The sequence below is a fragment of the Macaca mulatta genome, chromosome 11 (assembly GCF_049350105.2).
Source record: "Macaca mulatta isolate MMU2019108-1 chromosome 11, T2T-MMU8v2.0, whole genome shotgun sequence".
In the NCBI taxonomy this organism is placed as follows: domain Eukaryota; kingdom Metazoa; phylum Chordata; class Mammalia; order Primates; family Cercopithecidae; genus Macaca; species Macaca mulatta.
This window is the reverse complement of record NC_133416.1, coordinates 52,401,961-52,421,362: the sequence shown is the minus strand read 5'-3', so window position 1 is coordinate 52,421,362 and position 19,402 is coordinate 52,401,961. Positions and strand designations below refer to the sequence as shown.

The 19,402-nt window shown below is 36.7% G+C and overlaps 1 protein-coding gene across 5 annotated transcripts in view; it reads right to left on the bottom strand.

Moving 5' to 3' along the window:
* ANO6 (anoctamin 6) overlaps positions 1-19,402 on the bottom strand; it is a 215,940-nt gene that overhangs the window by 52,292 nt on the left and 144,246 nt on the right. For all 5 annotated transcript variants that reach the window (XM_001092876.5, XM_002798540.4, XM_077953929.1 and 2 more), the window contains 3 exons: positions 19,003-19,137; positions 6,555-6,660; positions 2,287-2,347 (listed from right to left, as the gene is read on the bottom strand). In XM_001092876.5, the coding sequence (XP_001092876.2) occupies positions 2,287-2,347; positions 6,555-6,660; positions 19,003-19,137 (302 nt within the window). The remainder of the gene's footprint in view (positions 1-2,286; positions 2,348-6,554; positions 6,661-19,002; positions 19,138-19,402) is intronic.

Genomic DNA, 19,402 nt, shown 5'->3' with positions numbered 1-19,402 from the left:
CTAGTTTAGAACTCACCCCTCAAAGGTGAAAATTAAACATTGCAGTCATGCAGCCAAGAGTCTGATCCAGGGAGAATCAGGTATAAGTAGGCAAGATGCAACAAGGAAGGGAGTGGGCAGGATGCGTTTAGAACTTTTAACTTCAACCATGGGTTGGTGTTTAGGACTCTATGAATCAGTATGAACAGGTGGGCTGCCTTGTCCTAAAAGGATGGACATTTTTAAGGTAAGTATATGATTTATATTATATTGATTACAAAAGGTTTTCTACTCTCAACTTTTGTAATTTCTAGGGAGCAGAAAAATACTCTAAGTGCCATATGCATCTGGGCACAAAAGAGATGCTGCAGGAACATAATGGTGGTGATATGAATAACTTCATATGAGGCTATAGCCTGTTTGGTTCTGCAATTTCAGAATTTCTGTAAAGTGGTTCACAGCAGTAGTTCTCAAAGCAGAAGTAACAAGGAAAGCCACACAAAGCACTTAAAAAGTTTATCATATATATCCTTAAAGATACACATATGATGCTACAGACAGTGCTGAAATACTTTCTGCGTTCTAAAATCAGATAAAATAAAATCAGCAGCTGAGGTGTACGTCAGTTCTATAACCATGGTGTAGTTAATGATCAGAGAAGGGAAAGTTAGCTAGGAAATTTGAGGTTTGTCTTTCTAGTGTCAAAGTTAACATTTTTTTGTTTTATTTCAAATGTCTTCTTTAACTGGGGCTATCAGCATCCATTAGTATATGGAGTTCAGTTCAGTAGATGTGTTAGTATGTTATACATTATGATTCAACACTGAGAGTACAGTTAATAGTTAAAAGTGCTGACCCACGTGTTCAGTACCTAAAGCTCTTACTGGGGAGGGGCGGAGGGTAGGCAGGGGGTGTATTACAGTGCAGGAGCACAGAGGATCTTAATACATAAATTCAATCTTTATTCTTCTATGTGTCAAATATTAGCCAGAGTTTGGTCTCCAGCCAAAACATGCTAAATGGCCAAATGCCAGTGTAACTGATTGGGACGTCTGGTCACCTTACAGTGCACTTTATCTGTTGAGTGGCAACGAGTGTCTCTAAAAAGTGAGCAAAATAATCGGATTGTCCGTTCTGTGACCCATTTGGTAATTCTTCATAGGTACAATCACTACCAAAGAGAAATACTGCTGAGGACACTGTAAATAACTGATTCTGTGAGATACATACGTTGATGTGTCGTCCTTTAAAGAATAAGAAACTTGGTTCAGTTTTTTCCTCCGCCTTCCTATAACCTGAATTCTGCTGTTTCTCATACTTACACAATGAAATTGGAAATGCATCTAATTTTGAAAATGGATATTTTTCTTCTATGTTAGAACATTTAGATCAATTAAACATTTAAAGTTTGCATTTAAAGAAAATGATAACTGCCTCATTGTATTAATGATGCTATCCCAAAGTAAATAATATAGTGTTAAAGTTACCATATGGGAATTAGATCCTGTAGAATTATATCTGTTCTAGTTAGTAAGTAGAGTTTCTTATTATTATACAAGTAGCAGATACTCATTAAATATCTGCTCACACAGAAGTGTATGAGGAAGAAAGCTCACCCATAATCACTGTGTTGCTGCCTCCTCCTGACCTCCACTCCCATAAAAGTTAGGTTGTATCACACTGTGAGGGCTGTTGCAATAATGGCTTCCAACAAATCATGCCTCCTACATCCAAGCCACTGAGTAGTACTCCCACCGCTCCACATTGATGCTGGTTTGGCCATACGACTTACTTTGGCTGATGGGACATTAGCTAACTTGGTGCAACAATAGGCTTAAAAATGCATATGCACTGAAGCTTGTACTCTCTTCTCTTTGGAACCCTGACACCAAGAATCCTGGGCTAGCCTATTTGAAGATGAGACACCATGTAGAGTAGAGAAACCTTCCCAGCTGAGCCCCACAGACCAAACGAGGTTTCTAGTTGCAAGATTGTCTATCCCAGTGGAGCTGCCAGCTTACTAGAGTCAGCTGAGCCAGCCCATGCCTAAAGAACCTCTCAGCTGACCCAGAGAATGATGAGAAATAATAAACATGGGAAATAAGGTTTGTTGTTTTAAGCTGATATATTTTCATGCAGATTTTAATATAGTAAAAGCTAACTGATACAATGTCCTCAGTTATAAATGGAATTCTAGGGGAGTTGAAGCCTGGGCAATACAAGGTCCTAAAATTGGGTTACTTTGATAGCCTACATAAAACTGTATAATACTATCAAATTGAGTGCATGAAAAAAAAAATAACTTACCCCATACTCCCATAAATACTGCAAAGACCAGGGTTCCAAAACTGTCAAAGATGCACAATTTCTGGAAAATATAAATGACATAGAAATGAGTCATATCCTCCACTTATTAGATTCAGTAAATATGAAATGCTTTGTCTATTCTACAGTCTTTAAGTTCTTTTCAAAGTTGATGCCTAGTTTAACAATCATCTATGATCATACTCATTCAATGTATCTACTACATACTTATAGTGAAATTTGATTCTTTTAAAAGCAAACAATCTTTGCTGTATTAACCAGTGTCTTTTCCAATGAAACTTTGCATATCCCAAAAAGGAAATAGATATAGTTCCTAGAATTCCACTGAGTTGAAAGCCTCTATTGGGCTTGAATAACAGCCTCTTATGAGCTGTCATAATGGATTTGAGGAAGTAGTATGGCTGTACGAATACAATGACCCCTAAGCAACTTTTAGATTTATGATTTGTATCTTATCATCATCCCAACCTGGTCAGAGGGTAAGTTTCAGAATTCCTGTTTTTCCTGTTAAGAGACATACAAAGCTGAGGTTTATCTCGAGGTGGCTCTCCTCCAGGAGAGCTCTGTTTTCTTAAACCCAATGATAGCTTTTCTACCATCATTGACAGATGCTTCTACTGGAATAAAGGATGCACAGGTGCTTTTGCTAACATTACAGTGAATACAATGATCATGAATGATCATAACATATCTGGCCAAAGAAGGCTTTATTCACTAGTTCTGCTAAGTTTTATCTCTTTGCTAGTATATAAGTAGCCTATCTCCCTCTATGAGTTCCTGGAAAATATTTTAATTAGTTACTAATTTTTCATTAATGAGCAATTTTACATTTCCTAAAAAAATACTATAAAGATAATGGAAAAAGTGACAAGCATATTATATTTACTTTATGACAGATCATATAAAAGGACAGGGACTGGGTAGAAAAAGAAGCTATAGGTAAAAAAAAAAAAAAAAAAAAGCCTTTTCAAATGTTAAAGAAGACTCAAAGCTGCTTTGAAGTAGAAAGTCTACTTTGTTTTAGGTGATTTTTTTTGGTTGCTCTTTATACTCAAATAAAGTGGATAAAACTTCATCTACGTAAAAACATTACTTTTGTTATTTTCATAAAAGAACAGCTACATTCTCATCCATCTGATTTTCAAGGCCCCCTCAATCATCCACACTGATTGTGATGAGAAAAAGCAAGCATAATCCTTAATTGTCTGTCATCCAATTATTCTTCTACAAAACCTCAAGGAAGACAGAATAAATGCATGCCTGCTCTGGGGAACAATGCTTTCCACTTACTCCTCTAGTCCAGGTATTCCACAGACCACGTATTTCAAATCTTTTACCTTTGACTCTCATGGAACCATCTTCTCCAAGTTAATTTTTAATGCTATGCCTTATCCTTTATTGTAAAACTGTAAGAAAGGTCCCATAAAAAACAGTTCTGCATGTTGTAATGCTATTATTGAAGATTCTGTCCAATGCTACTTCCATTTTCGGAATCAAGGCAATCTTCTAAGTATTTGACAACACTCTACTTGCCTTGACACTTCTGCTCACCTACTCCAAAAAGAAAATCCCATCTGTGAATTCTTAGCTCTACTCTTTTGAGAAAACGTCAATGGAAACACTTCTGTCAGTGCTAGAGGGAAAAATGGGAGCATTACGAAAGAGGAAGTGTACTGCCAATGTCAAGATCACTCCAGCTGCCTTGCTGAAGGTGAGGGACATGCCTAGCACTCCTATGCGGGAATTAGGCCTGAATGAAGTTAGTATTTTTGCCACATGTGTGAGAATCCTGGACCCTTGAGAAAGAATAAGATAGCTGACTTCTTTGCTCTGTCTTCCATGAACTATGTGGAAGCAGGAAGTAAGGGACAAAGGAAGCAAGGAGCTTATTTGGTAAGAAGCCTAGCTTAGCTTGCTAGGCAGGATGGCACAGAGAGGGCAAGACAGCTGTGCTGAGAGCAGTCTGAATCAGCATACTGCTTTACTCACATAGAGCAGGAAAGAAAAGAAAGAGCTGCATATGTAGGCATGATGATTTTAAGCAGAGAAACCAATTAGAATCTTGGGGGGAAGAATGACAATTTGTTATGCTTTCTTCCTGGAAAGAAGCAAAGTCAAAATTTTATAACTAAATGTGTTTTTATGAACAAAATATTAGAACTTACCATGTTTCCCCTTTATCCTACCAGCTAGAAAGCTAAGAATCTTATTTAATAATAATAAAAAAAAAACAGTATGAATCCTTATTATCTGCATAATTGTTTCCTGATTTCTTTGGTCCTGATTTTATATTTCTATTTTTAATTTGCTAAAAGGTAAGCATATCTGTAAATTAGTACTCTCTTTCCAAAAGAAAGACATATAAATACATAAATATATGAAGGAAAAAACAATTCACAAACAGAGAAGCCAGAAAAAGTGCTCTTTTTCTTTTTCAAACTCTTTTTTTTTCCATTTCGTCCTCTTACTTGTATTATGTTTCCTTCCCTTTGTAAATCATTCTGACAAGACTCAAGGGATCCTTGAGGAAACTGGAATAGAATTAAAGATTCATTTCTTTTTTTCAAAACAATAAAAAAATGCACACGGGGCATATTTGAAAGTCATGTGCTTAAGGATGGGTAGTTGGAGCAGAAGAAAGAAGAAGAGGTGGGTGTGGGGAGTGTGAAGGAGAGAACTTCTTAAGGAAAATGAAACTTCCACTTGCATCTTTGTAGATGACAATCTGCCTCTGGTATTATCATTGGCATCTGCCTTAAAGCCAGTACTTCGGGATGCAGTTAACTAGTGCCCTTTAGCCTATGAGTCAGCATCACTGGAAGCAGCTTCCTTCTTACTAGCTTCAAGTCTTTTACTCTATGTGATCTACAACACATATTTATAGTCTAGAGTTTGTGTTGGTTTGGAAGAGGGGGCTTAATTTCTAAATTAAGTATAAAAATCCATCTGTTGACAACACCCTGCAATCAGCTTAACTAAGTAGTGAAACAATTTTTCAAACATAGAGCTGGATCTGAGTAAAGTGCCTGCAATGTCAGCTGGCAAAGAATATGGTAATGATGAGAAATGCAGATTTGTTATAAATTTCTGACTCTGCAGTTACTAGGTGGGTGACTTTGGGTAGATTATTTGATCTCCCACATCCCCAGTATTTTACACTGTAAAATGGAGATAATGCCTGTTCCACCTATCTCACAGGGTTGTTGTGTATGTTAAAAGTGGTAAGTATAAAAACTATGCAAAGTATGATATAGAAAGTGGCATCAGTATAACAGTAATACATTCTGCTAAAATCTGACTTACATGGAGTAGGCCACAATGTTCTAGGGCCACTAATGATTCCTAAACTCTCATGGCAGAACAAGGGGATAAAGAGAAGATCATCAGAGGAAAGCGTAGGTCAGAATTGTAAGGAAAATGCTCTGAAGTAAGCTGACCATCTTTCCTTCTGTCCAGATTTCCAGCCTGCTTTCAGTAAGCTCCCTCCACTCTTGATGCTCATCCTAAACCTGAGGACCATCTGCATGTATAAGGAGAGCCAGATGTGTTTTCTGGCAATGTTTTAAGACAAATACCTTTTATCACATATAAAACCTTTCTCATGCATAGTTATAGTCTAAGTCTGACCATCAGGGTGTTTACAATCTAAGCGCAGTTTTGGCATATGTTGAAAGGGGGAAAACAGAAGTACAGATTTCAGGTTTCCACTTACTTGAATTAAGGAAAATACTTATAAAGGTTGAGTATCCCAAATCCAAAGCTTTTTGAGTACTGACACAATGTTCAAAGGAAATGTTCAAGGCAGCATTTCAGATTTTGGATTTTTGGATTAGGGATGCTCAACCAGTAAGTCTAAGGCAAATATTCCAAAATCCAAAACACTTTGGATCCCAAGCATTTCAGATAACAAATACTCAACCTGTAGTAAATCTATTAAAAAGTATTTATAAGATAAAATGGGTTTGAGATTTCTGCTTTGATTACTTGAAATACTCAAATAGTTTAGATTCCATCATTATCTCACTGACACTCTATGAGATTTTATCTAAGGTCTTAAATCACAATTTTATTATTTGTAAAAGAGGAATAAAGCATTGTATATTAATGTACAAAATGTTTGAAAGGTTAGTTGAAAAATATCTGTCTGAATTCCCAAGAGGAAAAAAGATATAATATCTAAATTTTATCTAAATTATCATTAGAAAAAAAAATCTTTCATTAGGTGTAAATATTGGGAATAGCAAAATTACCTTTGAGGACTCGCAAGTAATATTGAGTTTCCAGAATGGACAAAGCCTATCACACTGAGGACACATTATGATCTTGCCGCCAATATCAGGATGACAAACTTCTTTGCTAAAAAGAGAGAAATAAAACTTAATTTTAAAAAATTTAATCAATTTAAGGGAGCATGGTAAAATCCAATATCCATTCACAATAAGAAACAAAACTAAACCAGTCTTGTAAAACTAGAAACAGAAGTGAACTTCATTAACCCGATAAAGGCTTGTTACATAAAACTCATTAAAAATTATAGTAAGTGGTAAAATGCTGAAAGTATTTCCTTTAGATCAGGAATAAAGCAAAAGATTCTTCTATCACTGTTTCTTTTCAGTTGGAGGTCTCTGCCAGCATCGTATGTCAAGTAAAATAAGGCCACAAGGATAAGCCAGGAAGAAAGAGAACTGTTATTACTAACAGATTACATGACTATCTATATGGATGACTCAATAGACCCTAAAGATAAATTATTAGAATTAATAAGTTGAGTAAAGGCCGGGTGCAGTGGCTCATGCCTGTAATCCCAGCACTTTGGGAGGCTGAGGCGGGTGGATCACCTGAGGTCAGGAGTTCAAGACCAGCCTGGCCAACATGGTGAAACCCTGTCTCTACTAAAAATATAAAAATCAGCACAGCATGGTGGTGCATGCCTGTAATCCCAGCTACTAGAGAGGCTGAGGCAGGAGAATGGCTTGAACCCAGGAGGTGAGCTGAGATCATGCCACTGCACTCCAGCCTGGGTGACAGAGTGAGATTCTGTCTCAGAAAACAAAGCAAAAATAAGTTGAGTAAAATTTGCTGGATGCAAAATCAATATACAAAATACAGGGACACAAAAAGGAATTATGTCCCCATACACCTGTAATTATTAGGAAATAATTCTTTAAAAATACCATTTTAATAGTGTAAAAAATATAAAGTGTTCAGGAATAAATCTAATTCAAAATATGTTAAGATTTATAGGGAGAAAATAGAATTTTTCTGAAATGCATTAAAGAAGGCCTACACTATCATATTCACAATTTGAATAATCAATTTGTAATAATCAATTTGTAATTTGTAATAATCAATGTTTGTAATTTGTAATAATCAATATTTAAAGATATTAGTTCTCTCCCATTTAAGCTATAAATTCACTGGAAGAGCAGAGACTCAGAACAGTCAAAATACTTCTGAAGACAAAGGCATTATGGGAGAGGTTAAGAAAAACTGACCAACAGAAGAAAATAAAGAGGTCAGAAACAGACCTCTTGCCTATATAAAAACTGATATATACCAGAGCTGGCCAAGCAAATTAGTAAAGTGAGAACTGACATTTCAATAAAACGGGTCTGGTACAACAGGATGTCCGTATGAATAAACATAAAATTGAACCCCTAATGGTATTTTATATACATCAATCCAGGTAGAAAATGAGAATGCCAACGTACCAACTTACTAGGAAAAAAAAAAAATCTAGATAACCTCAGAGTAAGGAGAATCTCATAAACAAGAAACCAAAAAGCATAAACCACAAAGAAAAATATTGATACATTCAAGATATTTTCAAAGAATGTAATTAAAAAATTAACATTAAAGGGAGAAAAATATAAGCCACAAATTGGTAAAAGTTTTGCAGATATAAAAATGACAAACGATTATTTGTCAGAGTATTTAAAGAACTCCTATAAATTAATACAAAAACAAAACAAAACAAAAACAAAAACAAAAAAACAACCCAAGTAACAATGCGTGCTGCTCCCTCTAGGAGAAGCCATTCAGATAGGCTAGACTTGTATGTGACGAGGACTGGGGTTATGCAGTTAGGTGGTCTTGCAAATAACTAAGGAAAAACAAATAGGAATGGGAAGTTTTCCTAGAATAGCTGAGTAAAGATCTTGGAAAACCCTCTCCCTCCATAAAAGCAATGAGAACACAGGCAAAAATTGTCAAAATCAGCCTTTGCTGAACTCTGGAAATTAACCAACTGCTGATGTCATCTGAGGAGCATTTATTTGAGGAAAACTGGCTAAATCTCTATAAGGATGAGGCCTGTGGCATTTTAACCTGACTGATTCCCATCCCCATCTCCCTAGCTTCATGGTAGCCTTAAAAACCAACAGGCTTGTAACTACAGACTGTGAAAAACAGCAGCCTAGCAGCCACTGAAGGGGGAAGAAGTAGTCTAAAGCTACCCAAAAAAACCCATCCTCAGAGAAGTCTTACTATCTGACCTGTCTAGCAGCTCCCCTGAGAAGCTCCATGCTCAGGATTTCTCATTCTTTTTTTTTTCTTTTTTATTATACTTTAAGTTCTGGGGTACATGTGCACAACGTACAGGTTTATTACATATGTATACATGAGCCATGTTGGTGTGCTGCTCCCACTAACTCGTCATTGACATTAGGTATTTCTCCTAATGCTATCCCTCCCCGCTCCCCCGACCCCACAACAGGCCCCGGTATGTGATGTTCCCCTTCCTGTGTCCAAGTGTTCTCACTGTTCAGTTCCCACCTATGAGTGAGAACATGAGGTGTTTCGTTTTCTGTTCTACAAAGGACATGAACTCATCCTTTTTTATGGCTGCATAGTATTCCATGGTGTATACGGGCCACATTTTCTTAATCCAGTCTGTCGCTGATGGACATTTGGGTTGGTTCCAAGTCTTTGCTATTGTGAATAGTGCCGCAATAAACATACGTGTGCATGTGTCTTTATAGCAGCATGGTTTATAATCCTTTGGGTATATACCCAGTAGTGGGATGGCTGGGTCAAATGGTATTTCCAGTTCTAGATCCTTGAGGAATCGCCACACTGTCTTCCACAATGGTTGAACTAGTTTACAGTCCCACCAACAGTATAAAAGTGTTCCTATTTCTCCACATCCTCTCCAGCACCTGTTGTTTCCTGACTTTTTAATGATTGCCATTCTAACTGGTGTGAGATGATATCTCATGGTGGTTTTGATCTGCATTTCTCTGATGGCCAGTGATGATGAGCATTTTTTCATGTGTCTGCTGGCTGCATAAATGTCTTCTTTTGAGAAGTGTGTGTTCATATCCTTTGCCCACTTTTTGATGGGGTTATTTTTTTCTTGTAAATTTTTTTGAGTTCTTTGTAGGTTCTGGATATTAGCCCTTTGTCAGATGAGTAGATTGCAAAAATTTTCTCCCATTCTGTAGGTTGCCTGTTCACTCTGATGGTAGTTTCTTTTGCTGTGCAGAAACTCTTTAGTTTAATTAGATCCCATTTGTCAATTTCGGCTTTTGTTGCCATTGCTTTTGGTGTTTTAGACATAAAGTCCTTGCCCACGCCTATGTACTGAATGGTATTGCCTAGGTTTTCTTCTAGGGTTTTTATGGTTTTAGGTCTAACATTTAAGTCTCTAATCCATCTTGAATTAATTTTTGTATAAGGTGTAAGGAAGGGATCCAGTTGCAGCTTTCTACTTATGGCTAGCCAGTTTTCCCAGCACCATTTATTAAATAGGGAATCCTTTCCCCATTTCTTGTTTTTGTCAGGTTTGTCAAAGATCTGTTCTGTTCCATTGGTCTATATCTCTGTTTTGGTACCAGTACCATGCTGTTTTGGTTACTGTAGCCTTGTAGTATAGTTTGAAGTCAGGTAGCGTGATGCTTCCAGCTTTGTTCTTTTGGCTTAGGACTGTTTTGGCAATGCAGGCTCTTTTTTGGTTCCATATGAACTTTAAAGCAGTTTTTTCCAATTCTGTGAAGAAAGTCATTGGTAGCTTAATGGGGATGGCATTGAATCTATAAATTACCTTGGGCAGTATGGCCATTTTCACGATATTGATTATTCCTATCCATAAGCATGGAACGCTCTTCCATTTGTTTGTGTCCTCGTTTATTTCATTGAGCAGTGGTTTGTAGTTCTCCTTGAAGAGGTCCTTCACATGCCTTGTAAGTTGGATTCCTAGGTATTTTATTCTCTTTGAAGCAATTGTGAATGGGATTTCACTCATGATTTGGCTCTCTGTTATTGGGGTATATGAATGTTTTGTCATTCTTTTCAAACCTCATACTCAGAGCTCATATTGTGAACAGCACTATCACCAAAGTGTCTGTTGAAAGCAATTGGCAAGAATTATTTCACATTGTAGCTGCCTGAGGCAGTGATACCAGTAGAGGTTAACAAGTGGTCAACGAAAGAACTTCAAAAGGAAAAATTAGGAAATGAGATGTGCACAGCGGGCTCTAGAAAGTTCTAACATATTTCTGAGATTGCAGAAGGCCATGCACATGTGTAGGATAGTGCACATGGCCAAGAAAGACGTGAGAAAACCTTAATCCCTCACCTCTGACTGACTTTGAGGTTCTGCATTGGCAAGAAGGAAAAGCTAAGGAAGAACTGAAAACTACCTGCTAGAGCATTAAACACATTCCTCAATACACATGCACACAGAGCCATGAGGCAAAGGCAGAGAAACGAAAATTACTGGTAGTAGGCATTTAATGCAATTACTAGCTAATCCAATCATTAGCTAACAACAAATCTTATTGAACACAGACTGCAATGGTCACACATGACAAAGACAAGTAGTTCAGGAAAGTAACTAAACAAAGGGAAGCAGCAGTAGCAGTGATAATAATAAACAGAAGCAACAACAAACTCTGAAGAGGGAAAATATCTGATTTCCAGATTTGCTACATTATAATACTTAAAATGCCCAGTTCTCAACGTAAAATTACAAGACACACCAAGAAACTGAAAAGTATGGTCCTAACACAGGAAAAAGCAGTAGGTAAAACTGTCCCTGAGGACACCCAGATATTGCATTTATTACATGAAGACTTTTTATATTTAGCAATTATACGTATTTGGAGAACTAAAGGAAATCTTGCCTAAATAATTAAAGGAAGCATGACAAAAAGAATATCAATAGAGATAGGAATTACTAAAAATAACCAATTAGTGGCTCAAGCCTGTAATCCCAGCACTTCGGGAGGCTGAGACGGGCGGATCACGAGGTCAGGAGATTGAGACCATCCGGGCTAACACGGTGAAACCCCGTCTCTACTAAAAAAAAAATACAAAAAACTAGCCGGGTAAGGTGGTGGGCGCCTGTAGTCCCAGCTACTCAGGAGGCTGAGGCAGGAGAATGGCATGAACCCGGGAGGCGGAGCTTGCAGTGAGCTAAGATCCGGCCACTGCACTCCAGCCTGGGCGACAGAGTGAGACTCCGTCTCAAAAAAAAAAAAAAAAAAAAAAACAATTAGCAAAGTACAATAACTAAAATAAAAAACTCATTAGAAGGGCTCCTCGGCAGATATGAAATAGCAGAAGAATCAGCAAACTGAAAGCTAGGTCTATTAAGATTATCCAGTCTGAGAAATGGAACAAAAAAGGAAAGAGGACAAAGGAACACAGTCTCAGAAATTAGTGGGACACCATCAAATATACCAACACATACATTATAGAAGTCCCAGAGAAAAAAGGAGAGAAACAGAAATAATAATCAGTGGCTGAAAACTTCCCACATTTAATGAAAACACTATTTTGCACATCCAGCAAACTCAACAAATTCCATGTAGAATAAACTCAAAGAGATCTAAACCGAGGAGTATCATATTCAAAGTGTCTAAAGACAAAGACAAAGAAAACATGGCAAAGAATGGTGACAGCAGAAAGAGAAAAGTGATTCATCACATATAAAGGGTCCTCAGTAAGATTAACAGCTAACTTTTCACAGAAACCATGGAGGCCAGAGGCAGTGGGATGATACATTCAAAGTGCTGAAAGAATGACTTGTCAACCGAGTATTCTATCTCCAGCAAACCCATCCTTCAAAAATGGAGAAATTAAGACATTCCCAGATAAAATCTGAAAGAATCTGTTGTTGGCACAGACTTGCTGTATTAGTCCATTTTCACACTGCTGATAAAGACATACCTGAGACTGGTTCATCTAAAAATAAAAAGAGGTTTAACAGACTCACAGTTCCACATGGCCGGGAAGGCCTCACAATCATGGCAGAAGGCAAAAGGCATGTCTTATATGGAGGCAGGCAAGAAAGAATGAGAGCCAAGTGAAATGGGTTTCCCATTATAAAACCATCAGATCTTGTGAAACTTATTCACTACCATGAGAACAATATGGGGAAAACCACACCCATGATTCAATTATCTCCCACCAGGTCACTCCTACAATATGTGGGAATTACAGGAGCTACAATTTGAGATGAGATTTGAGTGAGGACATAGCCAAACCATATCACCTGCCCTAGACAGATTACACCTTATTTATTTTATTTTTTTTTGAGACACAGTCTCATGCTCTGTCACCCAGGCTAGAGTGCAGTGGCGTGACTTCAGCTCATTGCAACCTCTGCCTCCTGGGTTCAAGCAATTCCCCTGCCTCAGCCTCCTGAGTAGTTGGGACCACAGGCATGTGCCACCACACCTGGCTAATTTTTTGTATTTTTAGTAGAGATGGGGTTTTACTGTGTTAGCTAGGATGGTCTTGAACTCCTGACCTCATGATCCACTGGCCTCAGCCTCCCAAAGTGCTGGGATTACAGGCATGAGCCACTGTGCCCAGCCCAGGTTAAACACCTTTAAGCCCAAAACCTGAATTTGAAATGCTCCAAAATCTAAAACTTTTCAAGTGCTGACATAATACTCAAGGAAAATCTTCACTGGAGCATTTTGGATTTGGGATGCTCAAATGGTAAGTATAATGCAAATTTTCCAAAATCTGAAAAAAAATCTGAAATCTGAAACGCTTCTGGTCCTAAGCATTACGGACAAGAAACACTTAACATATACTAAGAGAGTCCTTCAGGCTTAAATAGACACTTGACAGTAACTCAAATCCACCTCAAGAAATAAAAAGCAGTAATAGAGCTAACTACATATATAAATATAAAAAGCAGTGTAAGCATATTTTTGTATGTCACTATTTTCTTCTATCTTATTTAAAAGACACAAAGCAACAATTATGAAACTGTTGGTGAGCTTATAATGCATTGAGTTGTAATTTGCATGATGATAATACCACAAAGGAGTAGAGAAGGAACAGATCTATACCAAAGTAAAGTTTTTGTATACTATTTGAAATTAAAATTTCAAATAATATTTAACTATATTATTTTAAATTAAGTTGTTAATTATAATCCCCAGAGAAGCCACTAAAAAACAATAAAGAAACAACAATGGAATTAGAATGACATACTAGAAATATTTAACACACAAAAAAGTAGTAATGAAGGAATAGAAAAACAAGGGACAAAAGACACATGAAAAACAAATAGCAAAATCGCAGATGTAACTCCTACTTCATGAGTAATTACATTAAATATACATGAACTAAATATTAAAATCAAAAGCCAACAAATGGAAATAAATGAAACAGAGGACAGAAAAGTTAAAAAAAACAACAAAACAAAGTTGGTTCCTTGAAAAGATAACAAAATTGGCAAACTTAGCTAGGCCGATAAAGATAAAAGAGAAGACTCAAATGGTTAAAATCAGAAATGAAAGGGGAAACATTACTGTTACTCCTACAAAAACAAAAAGGATTATAAGGGGATACTATGCATAATTATAAGCCAACAAATTAGACAACCTAGATAAAATGGATGAATTCCTAGAAAAATATGAACTACTTAAGCTAGCTCAAGCAACAATAGAAAACTTGAATAGACCTATTTTCAACAAATAAAGAGAATGGACTAGCAGAAAAAAAAAATTCCTGCAAAGAAAAGCCCAGTCTCAGATGGCTTCGCTGATGAGAAGAATTAACACCAATGTTTCATAATCTCTTTTAAAAGCAAAGAGGGAACACTTCTCAACTCATGCTATGTGACTAGTATTGTGATGATACCAAAACCAAAGACAACATAAGAAAACTAGAGACCTAATATCTCTTGCAAATATAGATGGAAAAATCTCCAATAAAATACTAAAAAACCAAATCCTGCAACATATAATAAGTACCACATACTATGACCAGGTGGGATCTATCCAGGAATGCAAGGAGGATTCAAAGTACAAAAATCATCAATTCTTGTAACATACCATATTAATAGAATAATGAACAAAAACTACACACAAGATAATGTCAATAGACACAGAAAGAGCATCTGGCAAAATCCAACACCCTTCCATGATTAAAAACACTCAAAAACTAGGAATAGAATTTTCCTAACCTGATAAAGAGTATCAACAAAAAAACTCACAGCTAATATCATACTTAATGGTCAAAGACTGAATGCTTTCCTCTTAAGATCATTATATAGGAGGATCTAGTCAGGACAACTAAGTAAGAAAAAATAAAGGCCTCCAAATTGGAAAGGAAGAAGTAAAACTACCTCTGTTCACAGACAGCATAACATTGTATATAAAAATCCTAAGGAATCCACCCAAAATACTATTAGAGCAAATAAGCCAGTTTAGCAAGGTTGCAGGACACACATAAAAATCAGTATATTAAAAAAAGCAATTACATTTCTATACACTACAATAGGTAATCCAAAAATTAAGGAAACAATTTATAATACCATCAAAAGAACAATGTACTTAGAATAAATTTAAGAGAAAAAAGAAGTATGAGACTTATACACTGAAACTATAAAATATTGTTGATAGAAATGAAAGACCTAAATAAATGAAAAGACATCCTGTGTTCATGGATTAAAAGACTTAATATTATTAAGACGGCAATACTCTCCAAACTGACCTATGGAATCAACATTATTCTTATCAAAATTCCAGGTGGATTTTTTTTTTTTTTTTGCAGAAATAGAGAAGCTGATCCTAAAATTCACATGGAAATGCAAAAGACCCAGAATAGCCAAAACAATCTTGAAAAAGAAAAATGAAAATGTGAAGTTTCCAATTTCAAAACTGACTACAAAGTTACAGTGATCAATAAAGTGTAGTACTTGCATCAAATGCAGACACGTAGATCAACGGAAAACAACTGAGAGTCTATAAACAAACTCTTAAATTTTTGGCCAACTGCTTTTCAACAAGGGTACCAAGATAATTCAACAGAGAACAGTCTTTTCAAAAATGGTGCTGGTATACCAGATATACACATAGAAAATGACAGAGTAGGACTCTATCTCATACCAGGTACAAAAATTAAAATAAATCATAGACCTACATCCATAAAACTCTTAGAAGATAAATGTTAAAAAAAACTTCATGACTTTGGATTCCGAATGGTTTCTAAGACATGACACCAAGAGCACAAATAACAGAATAAAAGGTAAACTAGAGGTCATCAAAATTAAACATAATTTTGTTTCAAAGAATACTATTAAGAAAGTGAAAACACAATCCACAGAATAGGAGAAAATATTTTCAATGTATCTGCTGTGGTTTGAATATGTCTCTTCCAATTTAGGTATTGCCAGTGTGGTAGTATTAACTGGTGGAGACTTTAACAAGCGATTAGGCCATGAGGGCTTGTACCTCATGAATGGTATTAGGTGCCCTTATAAAAAGAGTTGATGAAAGAAGTTCTCCCCACTTGCCCTTATGCCTTCTGCTATGTGAAGACGCAGCATTCCTCTCCTCCAGAGGATGCAGCCCTCACCAGACACCACATGCTGGCAACTTGATTTTGGAATTTCCAGTCTCTGTAACTATGAAAAATAAATTTCTATTCTTTACAAATTACCTGGTCTGTGGTCCTGCGTTACAGCGGCACAAACAGACTAAGACAATATACAATAAGGGACTTCTATCCCAAATATATAAAAAATGCTTACAACTCAACAATAGAAAGACAACACAATTAAAATAGGCAAAGGATTTGAACGAACATTTCTCCAAAGAAGCTATACAAATGACAAACACATGAGAAGATGCTCACCATCAGTAGGCATTAGAGAAAACAAAGTCAAAACTGCAATGACATACCACTTCATAACAACTAGAATGGCTTTTTTTTTTTTTTAAGTGCTGATGAGGATGTGAAGACATTAGTATCCTCATACACTGCAGGCAGAATATGCAGTCACTTTGGAAAATACTATGGCAGCTCCTCAAAATGTTAAACCTACAGTTACTGTATATTCCAACAATTCCATTCTTCCTTATATTCTCAAGAGATATGAAACCATGTGTCCCCACCAACACTTGTCCATGAATGTTCATAGCAGAATTATTCATAATAGCCAATGAGTAGAAACAACCAAAATGTCTATCAATGAATAAACAATGCAGTTTATACATATAATGGGATGTTATTTGGCCACAAAAAAGGAATGAAGTACTGATACATGCTACAACATGGATGAACCTCAAAGAGTAGGTGAAATGAAAGAAGACAGTCACAAAAGGCCTTATACTGTATAGTTCCACTTTTATGAAATGTTCAGAACAGGCAAATCCATAGAAACAGGAAGTAGATTGGTGGTTGCCAGGGGCCAAGGGAAAGGGTTTAGGGAGTGAGTGCTAATGGGCACTGGTTTCTTTTGAGGGCAATAAAAATGTTCTAGAATTAGATGGTGGTGATCACAACTTGGTGAATGCACTTAAAATACCTGAATTGTTTACAAATTTTTAATATTTTCTATTTTATTACATACTGAGTAGATTCACAAGAATAGAAAACATTTAAAATATTTAAATGCTTTTATGAAATGTCCAGAATAGGTAAATCCCTAGAAACAGAAAACAAATAGATTAGTGGTTGCCAGGGGCTAAGGGAAAGGGGCACACCTGAATTGTGCACTTTAAAAAGGGCATTTTATGGTATATAAATAATATCTGTATATAGCTGTTATTTTTAAAAGGGGCATAAGGGCTGGGCACAGTGGCTCACACCTGTAATCTCAGCACTTTGGGAGGTCGAGGCAGGCGGATCACTTGAGGTCAGGAGTTTGAGACCAGCCTGGCCAACATGGTGAAACCCTGTCTCTACTAAAAATACAAAAATTAGCTGGGTTTGGTGGCAGGCGCCTGTAATCCCAGCTACTTAGGAGGCTGAGGCAGGAGCATCGCTTGAACCCGGGAGGTGGAGGTTGCAGTGAGCTGAGATCATGCCACTGCATGCCAGCCTGGGTGACACAGCAAGACTCTGCCTCAAAAAAAAAAAAGAAAAAAAAAAAAAAGAGGGGCATCAGCTTCAAATGGGCATTTGATAGAAACTATAAAAGTAACTGAAAATATTTATAATGTATATATTTTACAGATATCTCATAAATAATTAAAGTCAAATAGTTTTGAGCACAGGCAGTATATCCCCAAGAACTTCCCTCCATTTTCTGCAAATTAATCTGTGTGAAATGCTAGGAAATATGTGGTGTAACTATCACGGTGATTTCGTAAAACGAGTTTTAACAAGAACAACCCATGAGGACCTTATAAAAATGCAACTTTTGCACTTTGAAATGTATTTTTGAGATTTTTTTTTTTTAAACTAGAACAATGTACAAACCAACAGAGAAGTTGAAGACGAATTTAGAGAAAAGGTAACAACATTCGGCCTTTGGCCCAAAACACTTTTTCAGTGAGGAGGGAAGAGTACTTTAAAGCCATCTGCAGCTTTCGAGCTACGAAGCCATAATGGGTACAACACGCTCAGAATCCTCTGTTAAATCGAAGGGTAATTATGTCTATTCATCAGGGCTGCCACGTAAGCAACCTACCTCAGGAGCACGCTGACATGCTTGGGGCTTGTGAAATTTGGTTATCGGCTCATTGCTGGTGCCCAGAAATTTTGATCTGGCTGGCACACCTGGATAGCGGCCAGATGATCAAGAGAAAATGCCTGGTTCCCTGCTACATCCCTGCTGGAAGTTGAGACCACCAAAAGCAGAGGTCTAATAATACCATTCAGAACAGTGATGGTGAAATTCAGAGTGCTCTGGCACCCACATATATCCCTTTAGACAGTGCAACTGGTGTCTGAATTTCAACCTCAGCACAAATTAATTTTTGATTACATTTTTTAAAACATTGTATGAACTATTTTTTTAACGTAAAAACCGAAACAACTACTGAGTTTTTAAGCAAGCACTTTTTAGTATATATTAAGAAGTCATTTCTAAAAGTAAAACAAAACAAAAAACAAAAACCCCACTAATTTTCCCAGTGGAACCCTGAAGAAATCAGAGCTGCTTTTGGCTCACATCTGCAGGGCTGAGTGTACATTCCTCTGGGGGCCAAAAGTTCAAGGGCAATCCTCCAGCCTCCAGTCCTCCTTCCTTTTTCAAACAAAATATTGTCTTAAAATATTGGAGTGTTTCCTAGGAGTAACATTCCTGTCAGAAACTGGGTTGGATTATCTAAGAAAAAAATTTTTCCATTTCACTTAGTTATTATGCTCAGAACAAAAGGGATATATCATCCAAGCAATGAGTGTTCTCCAGTCAGTCTTGTCTTACCAAAATAGTTTAAGATCATGAAAATAATTTTATGTCTAACAAACTTTTCAGCATGGCAACAAGGAATAAACAGAGGTTACCTCCATGTACAGTTATCTTGATTAAGATATCCATAGAGAAAGCAAGCCACTCCTACGACTGCGGCCAGGAGAAGCATCTGAGTGTAATAGCCCAGCCAAGCAAAGTAGATTCCAATCTTCTCTCCATAATATTTCCTGAAGAAAGACAGAAATTATTTTTAGAAGATACAAATAATTACTCTGCAGCTTCATCCTAATATTAATTTCTGATTTTAAATAAAGGAGGCTTTAAGCTTAAACCTGACTCGATTCACCCTTAAAACATTCATTTTCATAACAGACCCTGAATTCTATGAAACAAAAAGTGTATTACACATTATAGAAGAACTGATCACTATCGCTGGTTTGCCTGGTGAAAGTATATTAAAATACAGCAAGGAAGAGAAAAATGCTGATTATG